The sequence below is a fragment of the Dipodomys merriami genome, unplaced genomic scaffold (genome assembly GCF_024711535.1).
Source record: "Dipodomys merriami isolate MVZ:Mamm:240054 unplaced genomic scaffold, mDipMer1.0.p SCAF_2, whole genome shotgun sequence".
In the NCBI taxonomy this organism is placed as follows: Eukaryota; Metazoa; Chordata; class Mammalia; order Rodentia; family Heteromyidae; genus Dipodomys; species Dipodomys merriami.
The window spans coordinates 57091094-57117176 of NW_027203381.1; the positions used below are offsets into that span (position 1 = coordinate 57091094).

A 26083-nucleotide genomic window follows, 5' to 3' on the forward strand; every position below is an offset into this window, starting at 1 on the left:
GTACTCTTCCTGAGCTTTGTACTCAAGGCTAGTGTTCTACTACTTGAGTCACAAAGCCTCTTCTGGTTTTTGAGTGGTAATTGGAGATAAGAGTTTCATGGGGATTTTCTAGTTGGGCTGGCTTAGAACTGCAATCCTCAGATCTCAGCCTCCTGAGTAACTAGGATTATAGGCATAAACCACCAGGGCGTAGTTTCAGCTGAGACTTTTAAGAAGTGAAGTCCAGCGAGACATCTTGTTACTGTGTGTGTGTGAGTGTGTGTGTGTGTGTGTGTGTGTGTGTGTGTGTGTGTATGTTTGTGAGAGAGAGAAAAATAGAGAGAGAGAAATGATTTTTTATACTGTCTAGGTGCTCAATAAATGTATGTTGAGCTAAAAAACTCATTCTAGAGGCATTGCCAAATTAAACATGGCCCTAAAGATACATTTTGTATTCCATCAAATAGTCTACCCCATCCATATGCCAAAGCCCTAAAGTGATGGTATTCAGAGATGGAGCCTTTAGAAGGTAATGAAGGCTACATGAGTTCAAGATGGGGTCCTGATCTGATTAAATTAGTGTCCTTGAGAGAGAGAGAGAGAGAGAGAGAGAGAGAGAGAGAGAGAGAGAGAGAGAGAGAGAGAGAGAGAGAGAGAGAGAGAGAGAGAAAGGGAGAGAGAGAGAAAGGGAGAGAGAGAGAAAGGGAGAGAGAGAGAGAGGGAGAGAGAGAGAGAGAGGGAGAGAGAGAGAGAGAGTTGTTGGAGAGTTGGCTCTACTCCTTCCCCCACAAACATTGAGGAAGCAGCCATCTATGGAAGTGAGTATTCAATAGAACTGACTACACTGGCACTCTGATCTCACACTTCTAGCCTCCAGAACTGTGAAAAATACATTTCTATCATTTAAGTCACTTCATCTATGGTATTTTGTCTGTGATAGCCTGAGCTGACTAAGGCAGAGTCCAAAAGCCAAAACTTGTAAATTCCCGAGACATGCACTACCAGCAGTGGCGAAACCATAAAATAGGAGGGCTTTTTTGGGGAGGGAGGGACAAAGATTTTCTTTAGAAGTGATTGAAAAAAAAAGTCAATGAAAATAGCATTTTTAAAGCCCCATAAACATAACCAACTCTTAAGCCATTGAAACATAAGATATAAAATACTCATATATCTGAATTTCTTTTGTTATATCCAATTGTGCCTATAAGAAAGCAATGGCCGATAAGTCAGAGCTGAAATCCTATAGAAAATTACCCAGATCCAAAGCTTTTAATATCACTACAGACAGTTCTGAGAGGAGATATAATCTATAAATCTTGGCTAGAGCAAGGAATAGATCATCACCATCCAGTGTTTTGATTCTAAAGTACAAGACCTTCAAGTAATGCTGCTATCCCTGCAATCATCATTGTAGAAGAGGACCACTTTCTAAAGAGGAAGTTAGTTAGTTCTTAATGTGAGAATCCTGGCCAAATACCATGTTTCCATATTCTCCCAAATAACCAAGGAAGGGCTGGGTCTCAGGTAGTATCTTTCTCAGCATCTGAGCATGGATGTATCACCCTCCACTGGCTCTTACCTTTAATCCCATGTGTGCTGAAGCCTGGGTCTTCTTTCCTAGTTGTAGCCCTTTCCACATTGTCAATCCAGGGAGCACATTCCCCTCCATTGCCTTTGCTTTAAGGAAAGATACATAGACATTGAATTATTAAAAGGCATGGCACAAGCCAGGTGCTAGTAGCTCATGCCTGTAATCCTAGCTACTCAGGAGGCTGAGATCTGAGGATCATGGTTCAAAACCAGCCTGGGCAAGGAAGTACATGAGACTCTTATCTCCAATAAACCACCAGAAAAATAGAAGTGGTGTTGTAGCTCAAGTGGTAAAGCACTAGCCTTGAGCTAAAGAGTTGAGGGACAGCGCCTAGGCCCAGAGTTCAAGCCCCACGACCAACCAAAAAAAAAAAAAAGGCTTGACACATGCATTTCTTCTCCCAGCCAGAGCAATGCTGGCTCACACCAGCTTATCTTGCCCAATACTCAAGGGCTGATGTCTGTCTCCTCTCTTACCCATGGTCTAAAAGACTTTCCAAGGACCACTGTTATATAGTTAACCTGGCTACAAATCTTAAATGGGGAGAGGCAACTCTGCTTCTGCCCTCTTAAAATGGCTTCACTGTCTTTCTATAGTTCTCTTCTTCTGTCTTTAAAATGCCAACTATTGTACCATGTCTTTTGGATTTGGTTATGTCAATAAATACATTCTAGATAGGAGGTCCAAAATAAATGAGCTGTGCCTACCCTAAACCTCACGAGCCCTCAGGCTTTGTTTTTAGAGTCATTTGCTAGTCCTGTTTGATCATTCAGATTGCATATGAAGCCCAAGGGAAGCTAAACTAGAAATACAACCACAATGACCTAGAGGTTCATGGTCTGGTAGAGAGAGAAAACTAATAAATAAAAAAATTATATAAAAACACTCTTGTGAAGTGCTGTACTAGAGTTCTTTGTAATATCCTGGGGGTGGAGAGGAGGGGTAGATACCACTAGAGCACACCCACTCATCTGTCATCTCTTCAGGCTGGAGCTGGGGTAGATCCATTAGGGTCAGACCTGTGAGCCTAGAGAATACAAGCAGGCCCTGATGATGCCTGAACTGGTTCATGGCCTACAGGTTCCTTCAACATGCAAATCCTGGGCACTGTTTAAGGGCCTTGAAGACAGGCAGAGGAGAAGTATTGTAAACAAGAGTTTATAAGGGACAGATATAGCTGGTCAGGGAGCACTGCTGAGGGCTGACTGATCTCTGAAAGAAGTGTAAGTGCATCTTCCTCCCAGAAAACAGGGTACTGAAGAGAGTGACCAGGACAGTGAGCCAGGATAGCGCTGCATGGAGAAAGGGAAGCTGAAGGGTAAGATCATTTGCCTACTCAGCAAGGAGTGGTGAGGGCAGCATTGATGTGGTGCAGAATTGGCAGTTCACTTACGAGAAGAGGTTCTCTAGGAAAATGTCAGATGCCAGAGTGACTTACGGAGGCTTCAAAATAGCTGATAGAAGCTCTGCTATCCACATAGTCAGCATGGACTAGAAAAGACACCCTGGTCTGGCAGTGGGGTTGGAGAATGGCTACTTCTTAAAAATTAGTGTTAGCCTTAGTTAAAAAAGCTAAGGGAGGGCTGGGAAGGTGGCTCAGTGGTAGAGTGCTTGCCTTGCATGCCTGAGGCCCTGGGTTCGATTCCTCAGTACCACATAAGCAAAAAGAAAAAAAAGCCAGAAGTGGCACTGTGGCTCAAGTGGTAGAGCGCTAGCCTTGAGCTGAAGAGCTGAGGGACAGTGCCCAGGCCCAGAGTTCAGGCCCCATGACTGGACCCCAAAAAAAAAAAAAAAAAAAGCTAAGGGACAGGACTTGGGCTTTGAGTTGAGTTCAAGCTCTAATACTGGCACACAGGCGCGTATACACACACACACACACACACACACACACACACACACGATTGTGTAAAACGAACTACCTATAGCATTTGACAGTACTCACCTAGCGCTTACTTCAAGATTCTCTTGACCTGAAAGAATACAAAGTGAATGTGAATTGATTTTATATACAAGTTTCATGTATACATATAGGCATAGAAAAAATGCTATGAAAATATGTGTAATATGTAGATCTTGAACTTACTCACCTACTAATTCACAAATCATTTCTGCAGTCCCTGGCTCCCTAGTCCTGGTGCCCCTCCCACCCTTGCTGCTGGGTCCCCTGTGTGCCTTGACTATAGATCTGTGCAAGTTTTATCAGCTCCCTTACTACTGAATTAAGAAATAAAGGAAGTGCCCATCTGGTGCTTATTTGTTCCACTTGAACCCAAGTTACATTACTAGGTAAAGGAAAGATTACCAGTCCTTCAGACAATGATAATAATCTTTATTACGATAATTCTTTATCTAGGTTATATGCCAGAGTAGTAACAGATCTCAGTGTCACCTGTAACAATATCCTCAGCCTGAAGACTTGGCTCCAGTCTTACTTTCTTCTACTCTATCCTGGAATCTCTCCAGCCAGGCTCTAAGTCATCACTGACTATGATTACATAGAGGCAAAGGCTCCTGGAATCATCTTTTTATTCTTGTGTGCTTAGCATGTGAGGTACTACAACAGAGTCACTTTTAGTTTTCTGGTAGCCAATTGGAGATAAGAGTCCCATCGACTTTTCTTATCAGGCTGGCTTTGATTCTCAGATCTCAGCCTCCTGAGTAGCGAGGATTAAAGGTGTGAGACACCATAGATTAAACACCCTTGAACACCCTTCAGCCTGTCCCCTGTCAGTCTCATCTCCTCACAGGGTCCAGCCCAGGGTCATGCACCCCACTCTGTCACACAGTCCATTGGGGGGCCTCTCTGAATTCCTAGAGTTCTCACATGATGGTATTCCATCAAACCTGGAGCACCAGGCTCGGGAGCCCAGTTCTATGGTGTGACATTCCTTCTGTTTGCATATTTGTAAAAAGATAAGGCTAAATGTCCCCAGGCCTGCTCTTCACTTTAGCAGAATTTTGCTTTTTATCTAAAATCATGCTAGGGTCTGGTTCTGCTTCTCACTTAGATTTTACATTCTGGTGGCAACCTACAGTGCTCAGGGTCAGGCTTTGAGGAGGGTTGGAGAAATGTGTTTTGGAGTAGCTAACTGAATCACTGTAATGCTTTCCTAACCAATGTGTGTCTTTTCTATGGGCTAGGGGAGATTCAGTAAATTTTAAATTGTAGATTCATCTCAATATTATTAAAAAGTCAATTCATCTCTAGATCACATAATTGATTTATAGATTTTTACACAATCCCAATCAAGTTTCACAAGTTTTAGTCTTTTCTATAAATTGATGATATAGTTGCTCTTTGTCCAAGTATCCTGCATGTGAGGATTCAACCAACTGCAGATGGAAAACATCTGAAAAAGATATAGTAATGTACAGGTTTTGTTCTTTGTCATTATATTCTAAACCATATGTAACAACTATTTATATATTACTTCTATTGTATTAGGTATTATAAGTAATGTAGAGATGAGTTAAAGTATACAAGAATAGGTGCATAGGTTGTATGGAAATGCTATGGCATTTTATGAGAGGAACTTAAGCATCTGCAGACTTGGGCATCCACTAGGGCTTCAAGAACCAATTCTCCATGGATACAAGGCACAATTGCTTATAGAGATATAAGAAACACAGAATAGCCTATATAATTTTAAAAGGAAGGATGAAGTGGAGAATTCAATCCTGGGTTTTAATCTTACTATAAAGGAATATTAATTATGATAGGCAAGTATTCAAGATAGGCAAATACGCTGGGTACTTGTGGCTTATACCTATAATTCTAGAGGCTGCCATCTCAGGGTCACAGCTTGAAGCAAGCCCAGGTAGACAAATTATTGAGATTTTTATTGCCAATTAGTCAGCTAAAAGCTGGAACTGGAGGGGTGGCTATAATGGTAAAGTGCCAACTTTGAGTGAAGAAGCCAAGTAAGTGTGAGAGGCCCTGAATTCAAAGCCCAGTATTGGCACACAGACAGACATACAGACAGATAGACAGACACCACACACACACACACACACACACACACACACACACACACATGCACACACACAAAGATAGACATATAGGTCAATGGAATAAGATAGGGCACCCAGAAATAGAGGTACTTTTTTTGTTGTTGGTCATGGAGCTTGAACTCTGGGCTTGGGCGCTGTCCCTGAAAAATCTAGGGAGCATGGCTCACAAATTAAAGTACCAGCCAAGCAAAGAGGCCCTGGGTTCAAACCCCAGCATCAATACAGCAAAAAAAAAAATCATTTAAACAAATATCCACAGCATCATTATTTTATCTAAAAGTAAAAACAATCTAGAGGCTATCAAAGTGATGAATGGAATAACAAATGTGGTTGCTATAATTTAAATGTGTCCCTCAATGTTCCTGTATTGAAAGTGAATTCTAATGGGAGTTTATGTCATGAGGACACTGCCATCATGAATGAGTTCATGTGATTATCATGGGGCTAGGGCTGTTATCACAGGCATGGACTTCCTTCATGCACACCTCATATATATTCTTCTCACTCTCCTTCTGACTGTCTCTGTTTCTCTTTCTCTGTCTCTTTCCCTATTTCCTTCCTTCCTTCCTTCGTTCTTTCCTTCCTTCCTTCTTTCCTTCCTTTTTTCCCTCCTTCCTTCCCTCCCTCCCTCCTTCCTTCCTTCTTTCCTTCCTTCCTTCCTTCCTTCCTTCCTTCCTTCCTTCCTTCCTTCCTTCCTTCCTTCCTTCCTTCCTTCCTTCTTTCCCCTCTTGTCTTTCTGTCTTCTGTCATAGGATGCAGAGAAAACACTTGGCAGATGCTGGTCTCTTAACCTGGGACTTCTAAATCTCTAAGACTGTGAGTCAATAAATTTCTCTTCATGATAAATGACCCAGTCAGTTATAACAGCACAAAATGGGCTAAGACAGTGATACATCCATACAACTGAACTGTAATTTATCCACATGACAGAAAAATGTTCTGATAAATATAGTCTCTTTATTTTTGATATGAATAAACTTAAAAATTATAATGTGTATATCTAAAAAGAAAGACACATTGTTTTCTGATTTCATTCATAAAAAAATTCTAGAGGGGCTGGGAAGGTGGCTCAGTGGTAGAGTGCTTGTCTTGCATGCTCGAGGCCCTGGGTTTGATTCCTCAGCACCACATAAGCAAAAAGAAAAAAGCCAGAAGTGGCGCTGTGACTCAAGTGGTAAAGCACTAGCCTTGAGCTGAAGAGCTGAGGGACAGCGCCCAGGCCCAGAGTTCAGGCCCCATGACCGGACCCCCCCCCCAAAAAAAAAGAAAAATTCTAGAATGAAAAATCTAATAGAGGTAGGAAGATTCATAGCTAGCAACAGCTCAGGTTGGGATATAATAGGAAGTGACTACAAGTTGGTACAGGTTTTATTTTGTCAGCACTGTGGTTTGAATTCAGAGTTTCACGCTTGCTTGGCTTGCTTGCTAACCTGGTACCTACTGCTTGAGCCATGTTTTTAGGTTATTTTAGAGATAACATCTCATGGACTTCTCTGTCTGGGTTGGCTTTGAACCAGGATCTTCCAAATCTCAGCCTCCTGAGTAGCTAGGATTACCAGCATGAGCCATCAATACCTCCCATAGTACAGGACTCTTTTAAATGGGAGCTATAACATGTTTCAGACTTAGAATTCAAATTGGAGTGGGGATGATCATACAACTTTGTAAATAGGCTAAACCTCACTGAATTGTATACCTTACGAGACTGAATTTTATGGCATGTTAAAATTATTTCAACTTTTGAAAAAATTAGCATATCTTCCAAAAGGTACTACTGAAAATTTGAATCTCTGCTAACATTTTCTTTGGTGAGTTTCTTTTGAGTTTTTGACTGAGAAGATGTGGAATGTACAAAACTAAAAGGGACATATTGTAACAAGCGTGTGCACATGCACACGCACGTGTGTGCGCATGTGCACACACACACACACAATCCCTACTCCATCTAATGCAAGCACAGGTGTATCCAGGGTCTGAGCAAATGTAGCTGTGGTTATGTTCCTGGCAAATCATTCTTTAATGACCTCCCACAAAGCTTCAGAGGTGACCTACCTTTCATATTGTTTTGTTGTTCCATCAGTAACCGACTTATTTCTGAAAACCAGCAATCTCTGATTTCTTTGGAAGCTGCCTGCAATTACAGAGAAGAAAATACTATGAGTATCAGATCACCTTGAGTGTTCGCTGAACAGAGCTTTTATTGTATTGTATTGACCTTTGGAGTGATGAAGCAGAAGACCCTTGTCAAATTAGGGGAATGAAGTAGGGCAAGGCCTACCTGAAGAATGTATTTCTCATGTCCATTTCGATTGGCAATTTCAAACTTCTTATTGCTCCCCCTTCCAAGTTGGCGAATTGAAAGTGTCACCAGCTATAATAAAGAAAACAGAAAATGTTCTATATCACCATTCGACTCCTCCTCCCCCTTCTCCTTTTTTTCCTCTTCCTCCTCCTTTTTCTTCATCAGTACTGTAGTTTGAACTCACAGCTTTGCACTTGCTAAGCAGATATTCTACTACCTGAGCCACACCTTCAGCCCTGTAACACCATTTCCTGATATTAAAATGCTCAGCCACTCTAATCCTTTTTATTCTTGAGATCTCCCTTTCTTCTCCCTTGTAAGTGTCTTGTTTTCCTCTATTAGTGGCCTCAAGCAGCATAGTCTGATGCAGTGTCATCTCTTTGTCTGTCTCAGAAGCTAACAGAATATGCTCTCTGTAAAGAGAGCTATAGCCACCCACCTGTAAGTAAGGAAATCATATCACCTTTTTAAAATGCCTGTTTCACAGTTCTCTATATAACAGTACCTAAATGAGTATCCATTAAGAAAGATAAATAGCCAGATGCTAATTGCTCGCACCCGTAATCCTAGTTACTCAGAAGGCTAATAATCATTCTGAGATCCTGGTTCCAAGCCAGCATGGACAAGAAAGTCCACGAGACTCCAATCAACTACTAGAAGGCCAGAAGTGGAGCTGTGATTCAAGCAGTAAAGCTCCAGCCTTGAGTGAAAAAAAAACTAAGGGACAGTACCCAGTCCCTGAGTTCAAGTCCCAATATCAGCACACGCGCGCATGCACACACACGAAATCTAAACAAAGATGACTATAAATAAGTGTTAACAATTATAATCACAAGAACTATGTGAACATGGGGTTTAGAGACCCCAGAGAGTCAGCCTATTCCCCACCGTTGAGAAGGGTAAATAAATCTAAGATGAAATCCAGCCTGTGCTGTCATTACCAATTGTACTCTGCTCAGCCTGGAGTCGGTCAAGACAAGATACCAGACAGTCCTTTTTCTAGCTACCCTTATGCCACCCGCAGCCTCACCCTGGGTTGGGGCTGATAATAAGCCCTGAATCTGGAGTCAAGAAGGCCTGGGTGTGGATTCTAGCCTTGCTGTGATGTATTTGACAAGTTTACTTCACCTCTCCGTGCTTTTGCTTCTCTTTCACCCTCCCTCCCTCCTCCCCCTCCTCTCTCTCCCAGCTTTCATTATGGTGATCCCCAGGTATAAGGGGCCCACTTACCTTCATGAACTTCTTAAAGCTGTATTGGGGAGATAATCCCAGATCACCCGGCTCCATTCGAATCTTACAAAATGCGATTCCATTTTCAAACAGATAGATTTGCCTCTGGCTGGGCTTAAATCTGATAAAATCCTTCATTTTATAACGATCCTTGTGAATTGTCCAGATACTGAAAGGACTTTGCATCAGCAACTTGCCCAGGTTCCCTATATCATCCTTTAGGAAACAAAGGAAGGAAGGAAGGAAGGAAGGAAGGAAGGAAGGAAGGAAGGAAGGAAGGAAGGAAGGAAAGAAGGAAGAAAGGGAGAGAGGGAAGAAGGGAGGGAAGGAAGGAGGGAGGGAAGGAGGGAGGGAGGAAGGGAGGAAGGGAAAGAGAAGAAAAGCAAAAGACAAAAGAAGTCATTAAGTGTTTAAAGGGAAGAAACCACATAGTTTTGATTTCAAATTATAAAAGTATGCTTATTTGAGGTTTACAATTGTGGGGTGTGTGTGTGTGAACTGGAGTTTGAACTCAGGACCTGGGTACTGTTCTCCAGCTTTTTTTGCTCAAGGCTGGTGCTCTATCTCTTGAAGCACACCTCTACTTCCAGCCTTTTTCTGGTTAATTGGAGCTAAAACTCAGACTTTTCTGCCTGGGCTAGTTCTGAATCACAGTCCTTAGATTGCAGCCTCCTGAGTAGCTAGCATTACAGGTGTGAGCCACCAGTGCCCAGCTTGAACATTTATTTATTTAAAAACGAACAACCTGGTGGTACTTCTGAAATGCTCAAATACCCCAAGAGCAATAAATTGTTGTCATGTGGTGCTTATATTCTTTTTATTGGGGGGGGTTAATTTGTTACCTCTTCTCTTTTTGCATATGTAAGAGCTGCATATATAAGCTGTGGTGAATGAAACCCTCAGAGGGGCATAATGAGTGCTCAGCCTGAGAGCATCCTTTCCCGTGAGAGAGGCACTCCAGTTCTGCATGCAGAGGCCTAGCTTGACTGGGTTACAAGCTCAATGGGGGCATGGTGAGCAGTGCCCGTATGAAGATGTTCATTCTGTCCACACCCTTCAGCTACTCATGCACATGCAGTACCCACCCAGCACTTAGACATCCAGAGATGGATTTCTCCTTTGCACCCTCAGTTTGTATTTGGTACAAATTGAACAACGAATCCAGGATGTGTGTTTTAGTCAAGGTAACTAACGGAAGTACCTGCTTAATATTTGTAACACCAACAACTGTTACCAGCAGTTTCCATTGCACTAACATTCTGTTTTGCTATACAAATTTTATGCATCTCTGAGAAATTATATACAAGAGGCCTGGATGTAACTCAGTGGCAAAGCACTTGCTTACAAGTGCAATGTCTTGGGTTCAATTCCTGTCGGGAGCCAAAAGTTGAGTCTCTCAACATAATAGGCTTGACTATCTCACTGGAACATCTTGAGGCTGAGTTTACAGAATCCTACCCTCATCCTGCCCTAAGCAAACATCCTGCAGCTGCTAACAACCACCCTTTTCCCCTGCCCTAAGCAAACATCCTGCAGCTGCTACGGCCAATGAAGAAGCTTCCTTGACAGCCAATGAAAAAGCTTCCTTATTCCAAGCATATAAATACCCCTGTGTGAAAAATAAAAATTTGCAGCTTGATCAGAATCCCTGTCTTGCTGTCATTCTTCGTGTCTCTTGTCCCTTCATTCCTTCTCGCCTAGGTTCACTGCCCTTGTTGACATCCTGCGGGTCGGGACAACTAGCGCCCAACGTGGGGCACGAGCCGCTGACTAAGGAAGGAACGCCATCCTCGGGAAAACTTGGCCAAGTACAGTCCGAGATCGCCTCGACAGACCCCACCGAGAGACAGATCCAGGAGGAGAGTGGGGACGACACACGGTGAGTGACCCACCATGGGACAAGCAATATTGTCACATGATCTATTTCTGTCAGGCCTCAAGGAGGCCTTCAAGACACGGGGAACGTGGGTTAAGAAAAAGGATTTAGAATTATTTTTCTCATTCATAGAGGACTTGTGTCCTTGGTTCCCCCTTGAAGGAACCATAGACACAAAAAGATGGCAAAGAGTAGGAGATTGTTTAAAAGATTATTATGAAACCTTTGGTCCGGAGTTCCTGCTACCACCTTTTCCTATTGGAATTTGATTAATGAAATTTTATACCGGTGTCAAGTTTAAATAGTTTTGTGCTATTTTTCAGATTTGTCATGCTACTGGGATTCCCTATAACCCCCAAGGTCAGGGCATCGTAGAACGAGCCCACCACACCCTAAAAAGCTGGCTTACTCGTCTCAAAACCTCTGCCTTTTCATTTTCCACTCCTAGGGATCGCCTTAGTCACACATTGTTTGCCCTTAATTTTCTAACTCTGACAATGAAGGCCACTCGGCAGCTGACAGGCATTGGCACCCATCTTCCAGTTCTGCCCGCCCGTCTGTCATGTGGCGAGACCCCCTTACAGGCAAATGGAAGGGCCCAGATCCTGTTCTTATCTGGGGGCGAGGTTCAGCCTGTATTTTAGATCAAGAACAAGCAGCCCCAAGGTGGCTGCCAGAGCGCTTGATAAAACAGGTGAATGGCTTATCACAACCCAGGGGAAACCTTCCCCTCTAGGATGATGCCTTTTCTCTTACAGATGCAGCTAGAACTCCAGACGTGAACCATCCTGTTTGAATTTATTAAATAACAGATTAATCTCTTGGCTTCTAAGCCCATACAGGTTCATCACCATCACCTTGATATGGCAGACCAAGGCATTAAGATCTAGGATTTACCCCAGGCTTTTAATTAGTGTTTTGCCATGAGCTTGTTCCAGTGGGAACCCACCCCTTCCTTTTTCTTATTTAGAAAACCCTTCTCCTTATTCATAACTCCTGACCATTCAACGGGCAAGACCTATTGCGCCCTTGCTATAAGGGATAGGTTCGCCCCTCCTCCTATAGGCCCCTCTGCTTGGGGGAGGATGCACCTATGGGAGGAAGAAAAAATGCTCTAATCAAGGGTGCAGGTAAGACTGCAGGGGGGTGGATCGGCAAGATCCCAAAACCCAAGACCCCTGAGTGGCAAGCTCTGGTGCATGACGGTTGGCATGCATACCCACAAGCCGTTTCTCAAAGAACATGCCAAGGCATGTAAAATTCCCCTCCCCAAGTGAGGACGCTCCCTCGGGAGTGGAGAAAAACCCTGGGCCCTTAGAGGAACAGAGCCTCTGTCACTCCCTTAAAAAGAGCAGCCAACAATTGATGGTCAATTTTCTAAATAAGAAAGGGGGAGATGTCGGGAGCCAAAAGTTGAGTTTCTCAACATGATAGGCTTGACTATCTCACTGGAACATCTTGAGGCTGAGTTTACAGAATCCTACCCTCATCCTGCCCTAAGCAAGCATCCTGCAGCTGCTATGGCCAATGAAGAAGCTTCCTTGACAGCCAATGAAAAAGCTTCCTTATTCCAAGCATATAAATACCCCTGTGTGAAAAATAAAAATTTGCAGCTTGATCAGAATCCCTGTCTTGCTGTCATTCTTTGTGTCTCTTGTCCCTTCATTCCTTCTCACTTAGGTTCACTGCCCTTGTTGACATCCTGCAAGTCGGGACAAATTCCCAGTACCCTAAAGACACAAAACATATGTACATATATATGTACATATATATGTATACATACATATGTATAGATATGATATGTGTGTGTGCGCGCATGCATGCATGTACCAGATGACAGTGGCTCACACTTGTAATCCTAGCTACTGAGGACGCTGAGTACAATCTCAGGATTGCAGTGTGAAGTTAGCCTGGGCAAGAAAGTCTGTGAGACTTTTATCTACAGTTAAACACCAAAAACTGGAAATGGAATTGTGGCTTGAGAGGTAGAACACTAGCCTTGAGAAAAAAAGCTCAAGGACAGTGTCCAGGATCTGAGTTCAAGTCCCAGACCTGGAGCAAAAAGAACACCCCCCTTCCCCCACACATTAGCTAGGTGTGATATATTCCAACTGCTTATCCTGGCTATGAGGGAAGCACAAAGGCTGGGCACACAGGAATGCACCTTTCATCCCAGTGACACAGGGATAGAAGGAAGTAGGGAAATTGTCTCCTACGCTTGCCTGGACATAAATTGAGACCCTTCAAGTATAAAATAACATTAAAAATATTACAAAAACATAAGGGGGCCAAAGGCATGGCCCAAGTGAAAGAGGACCTGATTAGCAAGCATGAGACCATGAGTTAAATCCATAGTACTCTCTCTCTCTCTCTCTCTCTCTCTCTCTCTCTCTCTATATATATATATATATATATATATAGATAGATAGATATAGATATATAGATATATAGATATATAGATATATATATACACACATATGTATGCTGCATAATCATAATATATACACATAGTATATACTATATGAATACTATATGCTGTGTATATTATATATATACATATATAGGCAAAAATAACTGAGGGATTTAGTCTAAAAAACAAGTGATCAAGATGCATTGTACTCATAACCTGATATGAAAGTGTAACTAATCCCTTTATATAACTACTTAACAGTAACATTTTTGAACACTGAAAAAAATTCAAACAGAAATCTTTGGTCTCAAAAACAATAGAAAAACAGATGAAGATAATGAAATAAGATGAAGATGAAGAGCATGTACATCAATTCCATGTGATAGTGCCATACAAACTCAGCTCTAACTCAGCCCTGACCTCACAGAGTTAATACAGGAGGAATCACAGTGAGTTATATGATTTATTATGCCCAAAGACAAACACAAAGCACTAGTTCAGGAAGAGCACAGTTATTCCTGTTCACAAAGCCTAGCAAAAATGCTTCCCTGGGAAGAAAGTGGTTCTGGGTCGCTGGTATTAAGCAACATCCTCAATCATATCCCCAAACACAAAGAGAAACAGATTTCAGTCAATGTACAGGAATTCTAAGAGGCCAGAATGAGGAGGGTGGAGGTCCAAATTCATCCTGTGTTTTGACTCAGAGAAGACACAACAGAATTAGTTAGGTGTCCACCAAGATCCTTCTCATCTGACTCTTGGCCATACTGCTCACACATTAGCAGACAACTGACTGATGAACATGAATCCAGGTTGGGTGAGGGGGCAAGTAAAAGGGCATGCTGGGTGTCCAGTCTCTCTTGGATGTAAAGAACACTGAGGTAGAGACAGAGCTCAGCAAGACTAACAGCCATGAGATGCTCTTTGGGTAGTCAGAAAGCATCTTATTCCTTGGACTAAATAAGAAGAGATGAGGGACTACGAAGAAAGGGAGCCAGAAGAAACTATGAAGAACAGGAAGAGGCTCTGATGAAGGGAAAGAACCAGTCGGAAGGGTAAGAGGAGGGCCATGTGCTCTGTTTGCATCTGGCACGCAGGTTGGGTGCACAGACAAGAATTCTGAATCTCTCCCTAAGCTGAGGCCCCGTGAGCTAGCTTCTGTGGCTGCTAGATTTGCTCAGTGCTCCTCTGCATTTGTCTGGGTATTCACAGTGCTGACTTCTTGCCGCTGTGGGGCAGCTTGTTTCCCAGCCTATTGTCACTCAAGGTGACTGGAAAGAGTATTTTCTGGGTCATCTTGTATAAATGCTATGAGAACCATCCTCATGGTGGGGTATGGCACATCAGGGCTTGAGGTCAACAGTGGGCTAACTCAAACAGATGCAAATGCCAAGTCTGATGGCCTCCTCCATAGGAATGTGATGGTGAAATAAACTAGTAAACACTGCCATTTTCATACATGGGAATTAGCTCTGATTGACAGAATTTCCTATGTAACTTCATGCTTCACATCAAGACTCAGGCTACGATACTGAACAAGGGACAAAGTTCCGCAAAGAGACCTTTATTGGGAGTGCCCAATATTTTATCCCTGGCAGGTAGAGCTAATGTGACAAAGCTCTCTACTTCTGTGTGGAGAAGCAGGAAACATCTGGATAAATACATCAGCACACAGCCTGATCCAGAAATGAAAATCAGAAGCTGATATTACAATAGTGGAGGCAAAAGTTCCTTCCTTTCTACTTTTGATGGATCACGAACAAGGCAGCTCAGGGGTATTAATCCGCTTCTGCTGGCACCAGACACAGTGCTGGGTGCCTTCCATGTGACTTCCATGTGTAACTTCCTCCTGAAAACTAGCCTTTGGCAGACACAGATATGATGAGGGTTGGGGGATTCATTGAATTTATTCACTTGGCCTTAGCTCTGTCACTACCACTATGGTAAAGAAAATAAATAAAAAATTTGGTCCTAGCCCATACGATCTTGTAATTAAGGCATGTCTTTTCCTGAATTATTATTTTTCCAGAGAAGAACAAAGTCTCATTCAACCTTTGCTATTCTACGTTGGGATTTGTCTCTAGCACATCAGGTTTATGCACATCTCTAATAGGAGTTGACCAGCTGCTTTTTTTAACTTGAAGATTTTTGCAAATGAATTGAAGTACATTGTTTCTTTAATGTTTCATAAAACAAATTCATTGAAAACATTTTCACCATCTGGGGAAAGTTACCTGGAAGGCTAAATGCTCTCCATTATCCACTCTCGTCTTCATATCCTCATTTCCTGCTCTGCCTGACCTAGGCCAGGCCTCAGCTCCCACCTGGCAGCCATCACTAAATGTTCTACATTGTTCCTTTTCATTCTTTTCCAACAGACTTGCCAGAAGTTCTGAGGATGAGAGCGATGGCCTCCTAGCCTCTAACTTTGGTGATTTGTGGTGATTTTCCCAGCTGATGGCCTCAGGTCATCTGATCTGTTTTGTCTGGGCTTTTAATAAAGTTTAATCTTAAACATCAAAAAAACTTTTGTAACAAAAATATACCAAAAACTTATTGAGGGGAAAAAAGTAAATTATCAGCAGGGATTTTTTTCTAGTCCTTTTAATTATAAATTGATCTACTGATGTTCACCAGCTTTCCTTTATGAAACCAAGTTAACATCTATTTTGAAGTAGCAAAATTAAGAGGCTCAACTCTGGATTTATCTATGCCTCCTGCATGTATCATAAACTTGTAATAAAGTTATATAAAGCTGGGGAAAAGAGACCCAGAGTTATTAGATCTGAATTATTAGTAGCTGAGTTGTGAGTCAGTGCTTATTGGTATCTGAGAGCATATAGATGGTACCCTTGGAAGGAAGGGAGAAATAGTCTGAATCAAGGAACACATGATCTTAGATTCCTTTATTACTCTTTTCACAGACCTGTTCTTGAATCAAAAAGTTGTAGATACCAATGCTTTCTCCTCCATATTTCAACTGCCCAGCCAAATCAACTGTTGTATTAATATAAATGAAAAATTAGTCAGGTGCTGGTGGCCCATGCCTCTGATCCTAGCTACTCGGGATCAGAGTAGCTAGGATCCTAGCTACTGATCTCTATCTCAGCCTAGAGGCTGAGATCTGAGGATCATGTTTCAAATCCAGTGGGGCCAGATAATCCCTGAGACTCTTATCTCCAATTAACCACCAAAAATCCAGAAGTGGAGGCGTGGCTCAAGTAGAAGAGTACTAGCCTTGAGCAAAAAAGGTAAGGGACAGAGCCCAGCCCTGAGTTCAAGTCCCAGAACTGGCACATACACAAAAAACAAAGCAAATTAAAACCAGGCACCAGCGGGTCACCTCTGTAATTCTAGCTACTCAGGATTCTGAGATCTGGAGGATTTCAAAGTCAGCTTATGCACAAAAGATTATGAGGCTCCATCTCTAATTAATCAGCAAAATGCTAAACTGAAGGTGCAGCTCAAGTGGTAGAGCACCTTCCATGAGTGAGCAAGTTGAGCAAATGCACAAGGCCCTGAGTTCAAGACTCAGTAGATATACACATGCACCCGCACGCGTGTGCGCACACACACATACCACACACAGAAAACAAATGCATGTATTAGTAGAAAAGAAATCATAGAGCATATGTCAAAGGCACAATTCTGAGAACATATGGGAGAAAAAGGTCTTTTGTGTTTAGCAAAACAAAATCCCTAAAATCTTATAAACTGGGTTATTTTACACATAAACTGATTTGGAATGAAAGTAGGGCAGCTTTTTGATCCTTACGTTTTAACCATTCTTTCCTTACCATTTCCTCTTCCTGTGTTATTTACATGCACAATAATACCTAGGATTTCCTGCTCAGTGTATTGTTTCCAGGACATCCATTTGATTCAGGGAAATGCTGATGTGTGTAATAGAAGTAGCTGGCAGGCACATGATTCAAGATTTTAAAAAAAGAATAGACACATGTCATTAAATAATTACACAAATCATTTCATTGATGTTCCTTAGCTAAAGAAGGAAAAATGTATTACCCACAAAATGAGCTTCTCTCATGTGTACCCTGTCACTTTGTGGGTCATGAATTCCTTGAATCATGTCTCTGCAGTAAACAAAGCATACTGAGGCTTGAACTCAGGGTCTTGCACGCTTGCTTTGCTTTCTCACTGGCAATCATTTGAGCCACACCTCTAACCAGCAAAAGGTCAGAAGAAGATAAGAGTCTCAGGGATATTCCTGTCCAGGCTGGCTTTGGATATCAGATCTCAGCTTCCCGAGTAGCCATCCATGCCCAGCTTGTCCATCTTTTAATAGTGCCATGAGTTAGAAAATAAATTATTCCTTCAACACTTTTCCTCTTTAGATGTGTTTGGGTCCCTGTGTTTCTGCTGTGTCAGGAGTGTGGATCAAATATTCAGGACTGAAAAAGTTGGGGGGCAATGTACTTTCCTGTGGGTTCTTTCTATCACTATGCATAGCATCTCCCATCTTTGTAACATTGCAACAGCCTTCTTGTGGCAACTTCCAACAATTGTTATGGAACATACCGGACATCCAGAGACAGCTCCAAGGTCTACCACCAACTCACAGGACTTGATCAAATCTTCTAGCACTGCCAAAGCTTGTTGGAGCTCAGCGGAGGGTGTGGAATCTTTGGTTCTCCTTGGACCATCCTGTGGAAAACAAATGCCTGGTTGGAAATGAAAAGCATATCACCTACTAAGTAGAAACTTGAAGTAGGAGCCATAGGTCCAGCCTACACTGCCTGGGAAGATAAGCACATCTATCTTCCTGTTTTCAAAGACTGGGGGCTAAAGACATTGGCTGGTTGAAGTATGAGACATGCAGAAGATACAAACAAAAATATCTACAGAATCTTTTGTATATTTTACTAATGAAGACCCAAGTTCATACAAAAATAAATCACACCACCAGTGGCTTATGCCTATAATCCTAGCTATTCAGTAGGCTAAGATCTGAGGATCAAAGTTTAAAACCTTTCCAGGTAGAAAAATCCGTGAGACTCTTATCTTCAATTAACCACACACACACACACACACACACACAAAGCTGGAAGTGGAGGCTGTGGTTCAAATGTCAGCCTTGAGTAGAAAAAGTTAAGGAAGGGATAGTGCCTAGGATCTGATTTCAAGCCTCAGTACTGACAAAAAAATTAACAGAAATTTTATTCCTGCTATGGAAGAACCAGATGAAACTGTTTTGTTTTTGACGTGAGGCTGCTGGTTCTGGCTGGCACCATCTTGGTCACATGGTGGATGGTAGGGAGTGGAGTCTGGCCAGTGCCATCTTGTCTTCATGGTGAAGGAAGGCGAAGTCCCACCTCCCAGGTGATGGACGTGCCTGAATTCCTAGAGGTAGGGACTGGGACTTGGACAATAGGTTACTGGACCTGCCAGTCTTGGGTCATAAGCTCTCAAGCTCCCTATGACCCTGCCCCCTGACCTGACCGTATTTAGGTCCGGAGCAGCTCAGGTGCAAGTAAGCTATGCCTCCTGTCTCCGTGTTCCTGTCTCCATGTCTCCTGGTGCTCCTCCTGGTCAACATGACATCCCACTTCAGCTCCCCATTGGAGTTGATCTGGTTTGTTGTTGTTGGTATTGTATTTTTGCTTTCTTTCCTCTCTGGCTCTCATGGCTCAGTTTTCTAAGTACTAAGTGTATTCGCTGGGCTGCAGATCTTGGTGACAGGAGTCTCTCTGCAGACCACCAGGCACTCCAATAAAAGCTCCATATTCAACCTCTCAAAATGTGGCTTCTCTGTTTTCTTGCTGTACAACATTTTTAAGTATGAAAAACTAGTTAACCTTTTAAAATAGGCTTTTCTCTTTTTTTATACCCCTACCACCAGGAGCTTATTGAAAAAGGCAATCTAAATTTCCTAATCCCCTATTGTGAGAATCTCCTTCCTTTCTTTCCTTCCCTCCTTCCTTTCTCTCTCCCTCCCTCCTCCCTCCTTCCTTCTTTCCTTCCTTTCTTCCTTCCTTTTCTTTCTTTTTTTCCTTCTTTCTTTCTTTCCTTTCTCTTTCTCTCTCCTTCCTTCCTTCCTTCCGTCCTTCTTTCTTTCATGAGGTGGTGTAGGAAAGAAAGACCCTATGCTTGGCACGCTGCTGCTGTTGCTGCTGCTGCTTCTCCTCCTCTTCCTCCTCCTTCTTCTTTGGTTTTTGCAATAGGGCTATTTTCTATTTTGTTAGCTTGACAGACTTTATGCTGTTCTTGATATCTAAAGTATAAAGATATATATATATCTAAATATATAAAGATATATTTAAAGGTTGTTTATATCTAAAGGTATGTTGTACTGTATCTGAATTCTTTTATCTAAGATCAGATATTAATATCATTTATTTATTCAATAAATGTGACATACAAGTAAAATAGTAAAAGACATATATCATAATTAATGGAAGCTTTAATCTATTCAAAAATAACCCAAAACAGGATGCAAACAATGGATGGATCTTATTTTTTATCCAATCTGCTATTCTTCTTCATTTGGTTGGAGAATTGAGTCCACTAATATTTAGGATTACTATAGATAGATGTGTTATTTTCCTGATTTCCTGTATTTTGTTTCTTTCCTCTTCCTGTGTTTACTAAATTGATTTTCAAGTGATTTTTGTCTTATGTGTTTGATTTTGATTGTTTTCTTCAGAATGTATTCTTCCCTTTAGAATTCTTTGCAATGCTGGCTTAATAACGATGAATTCTTTTAATGTTTGTTTGTCATGGAAGGTTTTGGTTTCACCATCTATTGTAAATGATAGTTTTGCTGGGTAGATCAGTCAGCTGTTGATCTTCAGTGCTTGGATTATACCATTCCAGATCCTTCTTGCATTGAGAATTTGTGTGGAGAGGTCTGCAGTGATTCTGATATTCTTTCCATTATAATTTTTTTCTTTAATTTTGCAGTATTTAAAATCAGTTCTTTGCTATTCACATCGTGTTTTTACTATGATGTGTCTAGAAGTTTCTTCTTGGATCCAGTCTACTGGGGGTTCTATATGCTTCTGCTTAGCTGGTCAGAATTTTCTCTCTTAAGAGTGGGGAAGTTCTCAGCTATTATTTTACTGAATAGGTTGTCAATGCCTTTACTATTAAATTCTTCCCCCTCATTGATCCCAATTACATGTATGTTTGATTGCTTAGCTGAGTGTGCCAATTTCTTGACTTATTTTTGGTAGGTTGTGAGTGTCTTTTCCATACTTTTGACTTTTTGTTCTAGCTTCTCTGTTTTAACCTTGATTCTGAAGTTCTTTTTTTTTTTTTTTTTTTTTTTTTTTTTGACTTCTGAAGTTCTATTTTCCAGTTCACTTATTCTGTTACCTCTGGAATCCACTGTGGTTTGCATTATGGAAATTGAACTTTTTATGGTTCCTAGATCAGTTCTCAGTGTCCATTCCATCTTTTAATGAGATGTATAGTGTATCTATTTTTCTCTCTGTATCTTTCTGAGAGGTTTGGATTTTCTTTGTCATTTCTTCTTTGAGTTCTTGAAGTCATTTATGCATCTCCCCTTTTATTTTATTGACCAATTCTGTCATCATTTTATAAATAGTTCTTTCATTATCCATCTCTTTTCCATTCTCACTGGAGTCCTTCCTTGGATTACTGTTGGCTATTGGATTTAGTTTGTTGTCTTGGTTGCTCATGAATCTTGTAATCTTTCATTGTGACTTAGGCATTTGGGTTCAGAGATTATCAGAGCCCTAACCCCAGTTTGGCCTGTTTGTGCCTGACTAGTGGTAGCTCTTGCTTGGTTTGGACTAATTCACACTGGGTAGACTAGTCTGCACTGGGTCCCAGGGCCAGCAAACGCCTGTGCACATGCTTAGCCCTACGCTAGTTTGAGAATCTTATTTCTACAAGTAAAATTATATGTAAAGGCATCCCAGAGGAGGATCTTTGCAAACTCTTACAGGGGCAAGGGATGAGCTACTATGTGGAAGTTTACTAATCCTTACATTCCAGAGTTATAATATTGATGGCACTTAGCACATTGAATTCCCCCCAGCTCTGCAAACCTCATCCACTTCTTTCTCCAGTCAGGCCCACATGCTGCCACAATGAAAAATGCCAAAGGGCCAGGTACAGCAGCACATGTCTGTAATCCCAGCTATCTTAGAGACAAAGGCAGGAGGGTTGCAACTTCAAGGCCAGCCTGAGCAGATGTAATGGGCAGAACCTAGGTCAAAGACATATCGAGCAAACAAACAAAAATGCTGGGGGCATGAGTTATGTGGCAGAGTGCTTGCCTAGCATTCACAAAGTCCTGGATTCAGCCCCCAGGACTGAAGCAAAAAGATAAAACAAAAGGAAAGAAAACACCTCTCAACCACAGCATTGGAGGAAAAGTAACTGCTAATTAAAAGCACAGTATTCCAATGATTACCACAGTGGTACTTAGAAAATTGTGACAGTGATGGTTGTTTCATCAGTAAAGGGTTTGGGATTTCATTCTTTCCTACCTGGTTGGCATCTTTTTTTGGGGGGGGGGGTCTGGTTGTGGGGCCTGAACTCTGGGCCTGGGCGCTGTCCCTCAGCTCTTCAGCTCAAGGCTAGCGCTCTACCATTTGAGCCACAGTGCCACTTCTGGCTTTTTTCTTTTTGCTTATGTGGTGCTGAGGAATCGAACCCAGGGCCTCATGCATGCAAGGCAAGTGGTCTACCACTGAGCCACCTTCCCAGCCCCTGGTTGACATCTTTATCTGTCACTTGGTAAATAAGAATAGAAGGATTCAGGCTCAGTCTGTTTGTTTTAGCACTTTAATTTCTACACCAAAGAATGGATAGCTCTTTACTGTTCTCAGTGAACCTTGCCTTTTTTGTCTTCTTCAGACTTTGATAGTGGAGAGGTTGTACATCTTCCTCCCCTACCCACCTGACTCTCTTTTGTTTTCTTGCTATGTAGCCCTGGCTGGCCTCAAACTCCCAATCATCCTCCCTCAGCCTCCCAAGTGCTGAGATTATAGGCATGTACCAACATGCCTGGCTCACTTTGATAATCCCTTTGAAGCACTGAGTGTTGGAATCTTTGGATCAGAGATGTACATGGCTGGGCTGTGAATGGGGTGGATCACGCTGCTTCCACTGAACCATGTGCTGGAGGATTACCTTCTTACTCAATAAATGAACTTCAGAAGTTCCTGGAGAGAGAAAACAGCCTCTCCACTTGAGCTGATTTTAACATTGTCAACAGGAATTAAAAGTTCTCATACCAGGCATCTCCCTGGTAGCCATTCATTTCCTTTCAGACACTTCCCTGCTCCTACTCCTCCCCTCTCTGCTAGCCCTTCTTACACTAACTGCCCGCCCCCCTCTTACCCCTCCCCTCCCCCAGTCCCATGTCTTGTGTACAGCATGGAAAACAGAACTCAGAAAAGTTTCTCTACATCCTTATGCAACTGCTCAAACTAGGGCCAGCTTCCCTTGCCCCATGGTCTAAAATGGTTTTTCCTAGGCCTGGAGTCTACTTTCAATGTGTCCTCACCAACATGCAAATAACTGGTCCTTGAGACACCTTTCAAATTTTCTGGGTACAATCAGAATCTTCTCTAGGAAATGGAAAAGAAATTGTTCTGTTTAAATTGTGTTCTTCTTAACCTACTGTGACTACCTTTCCCCCCCAGAAAACCTTGACAATTTCTCTCTCCCTCTCTCTCTCTCCCTCTCTCTCTCTCCCTTCCCCCCCCTCTCTCTCTCATAAGCACATATGTTCACTTACATCCACTCACAGAAAAACATGACATAATAATTCTAGATATACTAAGAAGTACAAAGAAGATGGGCACTAGTGGCTCATGCTTATAATCTAGCTACTCAGGAGGCTGAGATCTGAAGATCAAGGTTTGGAGCCAGCCATGAAATTCTTATCTCCAATTAACTAGAAAAAAGATGAAAGTAAAGGCATAGTTCAAATGGCATAGCACTAGCCTTGATCAAAAAAAAAAAAAAAAAAAGCTAAGAGGCAACATAAGGCCTGAGTTCAAGACTCAATATTGGCATACACGCATGCATGCGCACACACAAACACACACAGACACACACACACAATAGAAGAAGTACAAAGAAGAAAACATGTTATAACCCTATAATGTGAGAGAAGTACAACAAAGATTCTATCATGTTTGCTTCTAATCTTTTTGGTAGACATTGTACACGTTCACTGAACTTTGAATTCCCACTAAAACTTACCCATGCGGAAGAAAGAAAATAAATATATCTGCTTCTCTTGGGCTGGAAATCCTTATGTCAAAAATGGCCTTTGAGTTTTTTTTTCCCCCTGACTATGAACTGTAGAACACATACTATTTTAGAAAATTTCGATAACAAAGATCATAATTGTGTTCTATGCTCCCACCCATAGGCAAACACTATTAACAGTTACCTATATAAATTTACCTTAGCTGAGCCTCCTCCTAGGTCACCCGGGGCTGTGTCCACATCTTCAGGAGACTCAAGATCCAGGAGAGCCTGCATTAACCCAAAAGCCCTGTTGAAAATCAAGAAGCAGATTGCAGACGAAATCTACTATGCAAGCATCTCAGCTAGTACTAAACTCATTAGGTGTATGGCAACTTGTAAGAGGGAAGGAAGGAAAGCAGTCTTCTTTGTCCAAGCACAGAATTCTATCACCCACACCATTTTGTTAGGGGCCTTTCTTCACACAATTTAGGAAAAAAAAATTCTAGCCAGCTTCCAGTGGCTCATGCATGTAATCCTAGCTACCTAAGAGGCTGACATCTGAGAATCATGGTTTAAAGCCAGCTCAGATAGGACTCTCATTTCTAATTAACCACCAAAAAAGCTGGAAGTAGAGCTGTGACTCAAGTGTTAGAGTAAAAAAGCTGGAAGTAGAGCTGTGACTCAAGTGTTAGAGTGCTAGCTTTGAGCAAAAATGGTTCAAGGACAATGATCAGACACTGAGTTCAAACCCTAGGACCAGCATACATTTATTTTTTCTTCATGACATTTCCTTTTCTATATTATAGTTTTTGATATGGCAGAGTGACATCATAAAGGTAAGCCACAACAGAATAATGGTTATGAATCATGGCAAACATCGGGAAGCAATAAATTTTTATAATAGTAATAATAATAATTTTTTATACCTTTCTTTCCCCCAATGATAAGGTCTTAAAAGTAGAATGGTAAGTGTGCGTTTTGTGGCAGATTTCCAAGGTCTTCAGAGAAGAACTTCGTTCCTGCCAGCCATAAATGTTAGCTGCCTTTAGCTGACCTTAGCCTACGTCCAGTATTACCATTTAATTACAGAATTTTGCCAGTTGAATCTACACAGAAATCCTACCTCACTGTTAATTTGAACTCCTCAGATAACTAGTGCCATAAAATTACTTTTTTAAGTTGGCTATTAGTATTTCTTTTTTTTTTTTTTTTTTTTTGGTCGGTAGTGGGACTTGAACTCTGGGCCTGGGCGCTGTCCCTCAGCTCTTCAGCTCAAGGCGAGCGCTCTACCACTTGAGCTACAGCGCCACTTCCGGTTTTCTTGTGGTTTATTGGAGATAGGAGTCTCACAGTCTCTCCTGCCCGGGCTGGCTTTGAACCGCGATCCTCAGATCTCAGCCTCCTGAGTAGCTAGGATTACAGGCGTGAGCCACCAGCGCCCGGCTATTAGTATTTCTTTTATAAATTGCCAAACCCGTTAGTTTATTATTGATTTTTTTCCAATCCTGGATCTTGAACTCGGGTCTGAGCACTGTCCCTGGGCTTCTTTTGCTCAGGGCTAGTACTCTACCACTGGAGCCACAGTGCCACTTCTGGCTTCTGTGTATGTGGAACCAAGGAATTGAACCCAGGGCTTCATTCATGCTAGGCAAGCACTCTCCCACTAAGTTACATTCCCAGGCCTGTTTATTATTATTTTCTAAGAGCTGATTGTTATTTAAGACTATTGATCATTTGTCACATAGTTTGCTGTATATTCACAGATTTTCACATCTTTGATTTTGATGGAGCAATCTAACTTTTCTTTTCTATTTAGACAGGACTTTCCACCCTAGGGTCCTATGATCCTAAGCCTCAAGCCACCAAGAAACACACACACACACACATATATATATATATATATATATATATATATATATATATATACATATATATATATATACATATATAACTATATATGTATATATATTTACATATATAACTATATATGTATATATAGTTATATATGTAACTAATTTTTCTTCATTTTGTTACTGGGTAAAAGAAGAGCTACCTAAATTTCTTACATTGGATAATTTGAAAAGTTGCTTATGGGGACAGCCTGAACCCTTTTCTTGGTTTAGACTTGATAGATCCTCAGGTCTGGCTAAGGATGTCTGAAGACGGCAGTCTGCAGATGTGCCCCATCAGCAGCGAAGTAAAAGCATGAAAGAGAGACAGAGAGAGAGAGACAGAGAGAGAGACAGAGAGAGACAGAGAGAAATAGAAGCAGAGAGATGGTGATAAAGATAGACAAACCCAGAAAAAGACAGAGACAAGGAGAAAGAGAGGGGGCAGGGAGACAGGGAAAAAGAAAGACAAACAGAAAGACAGAGACAAAGACAAAGAAGCAATGAGAAAGACACAGAAAGACGAGACAGGTTGAGAGACAAAAAGAGAGAAAGGGAGAGGGAGAGAGAGAAAGAGACAGAGAGACAGAACAGGGCTCAC

At 41.7% G+C, this 26083-nt stretch overlaps 1 protein-coding gene across 1 annotated transcript in view; it reads right to left on the minus strand.

Annotated features, from left to right (window-relative positions):
• The window catches only part of Mcf2l2 (MCF.2 cell line derived transforming sequence-like 2), a 214640-nt gene that overhangs the window by 14264 nt on the left and 174293 nt on the right, over positions 1-26083 (minus strand). The window contains exons 21-27 of the mRNA XM_070029674.1: positions 23810-23881; positions 17939-18064; positions 9114-9329; positions 7860-7952; positions 7634-7712; positions 3513-3540; positions 1559-1656 (exon numbers count right to left, since the gene is read on the minus strand). Of these exons, the coding sequence (XP_069885775.1) occupies positions 1559-1656; positions 3513-3540; positions 7634-7712; positions 7860-7952; positions 9114-9329; positions 17939-18064; positions 23810-23881 (712 nt within the window). The remainder of the gene's footprint in view (positions 1-1558; positions 1657-3512; positions 3541-7633; positions 7713-7859; positions 7953-9113; positions 9330-17938; positions 18065-23809; positions 23882-26083) is intronic.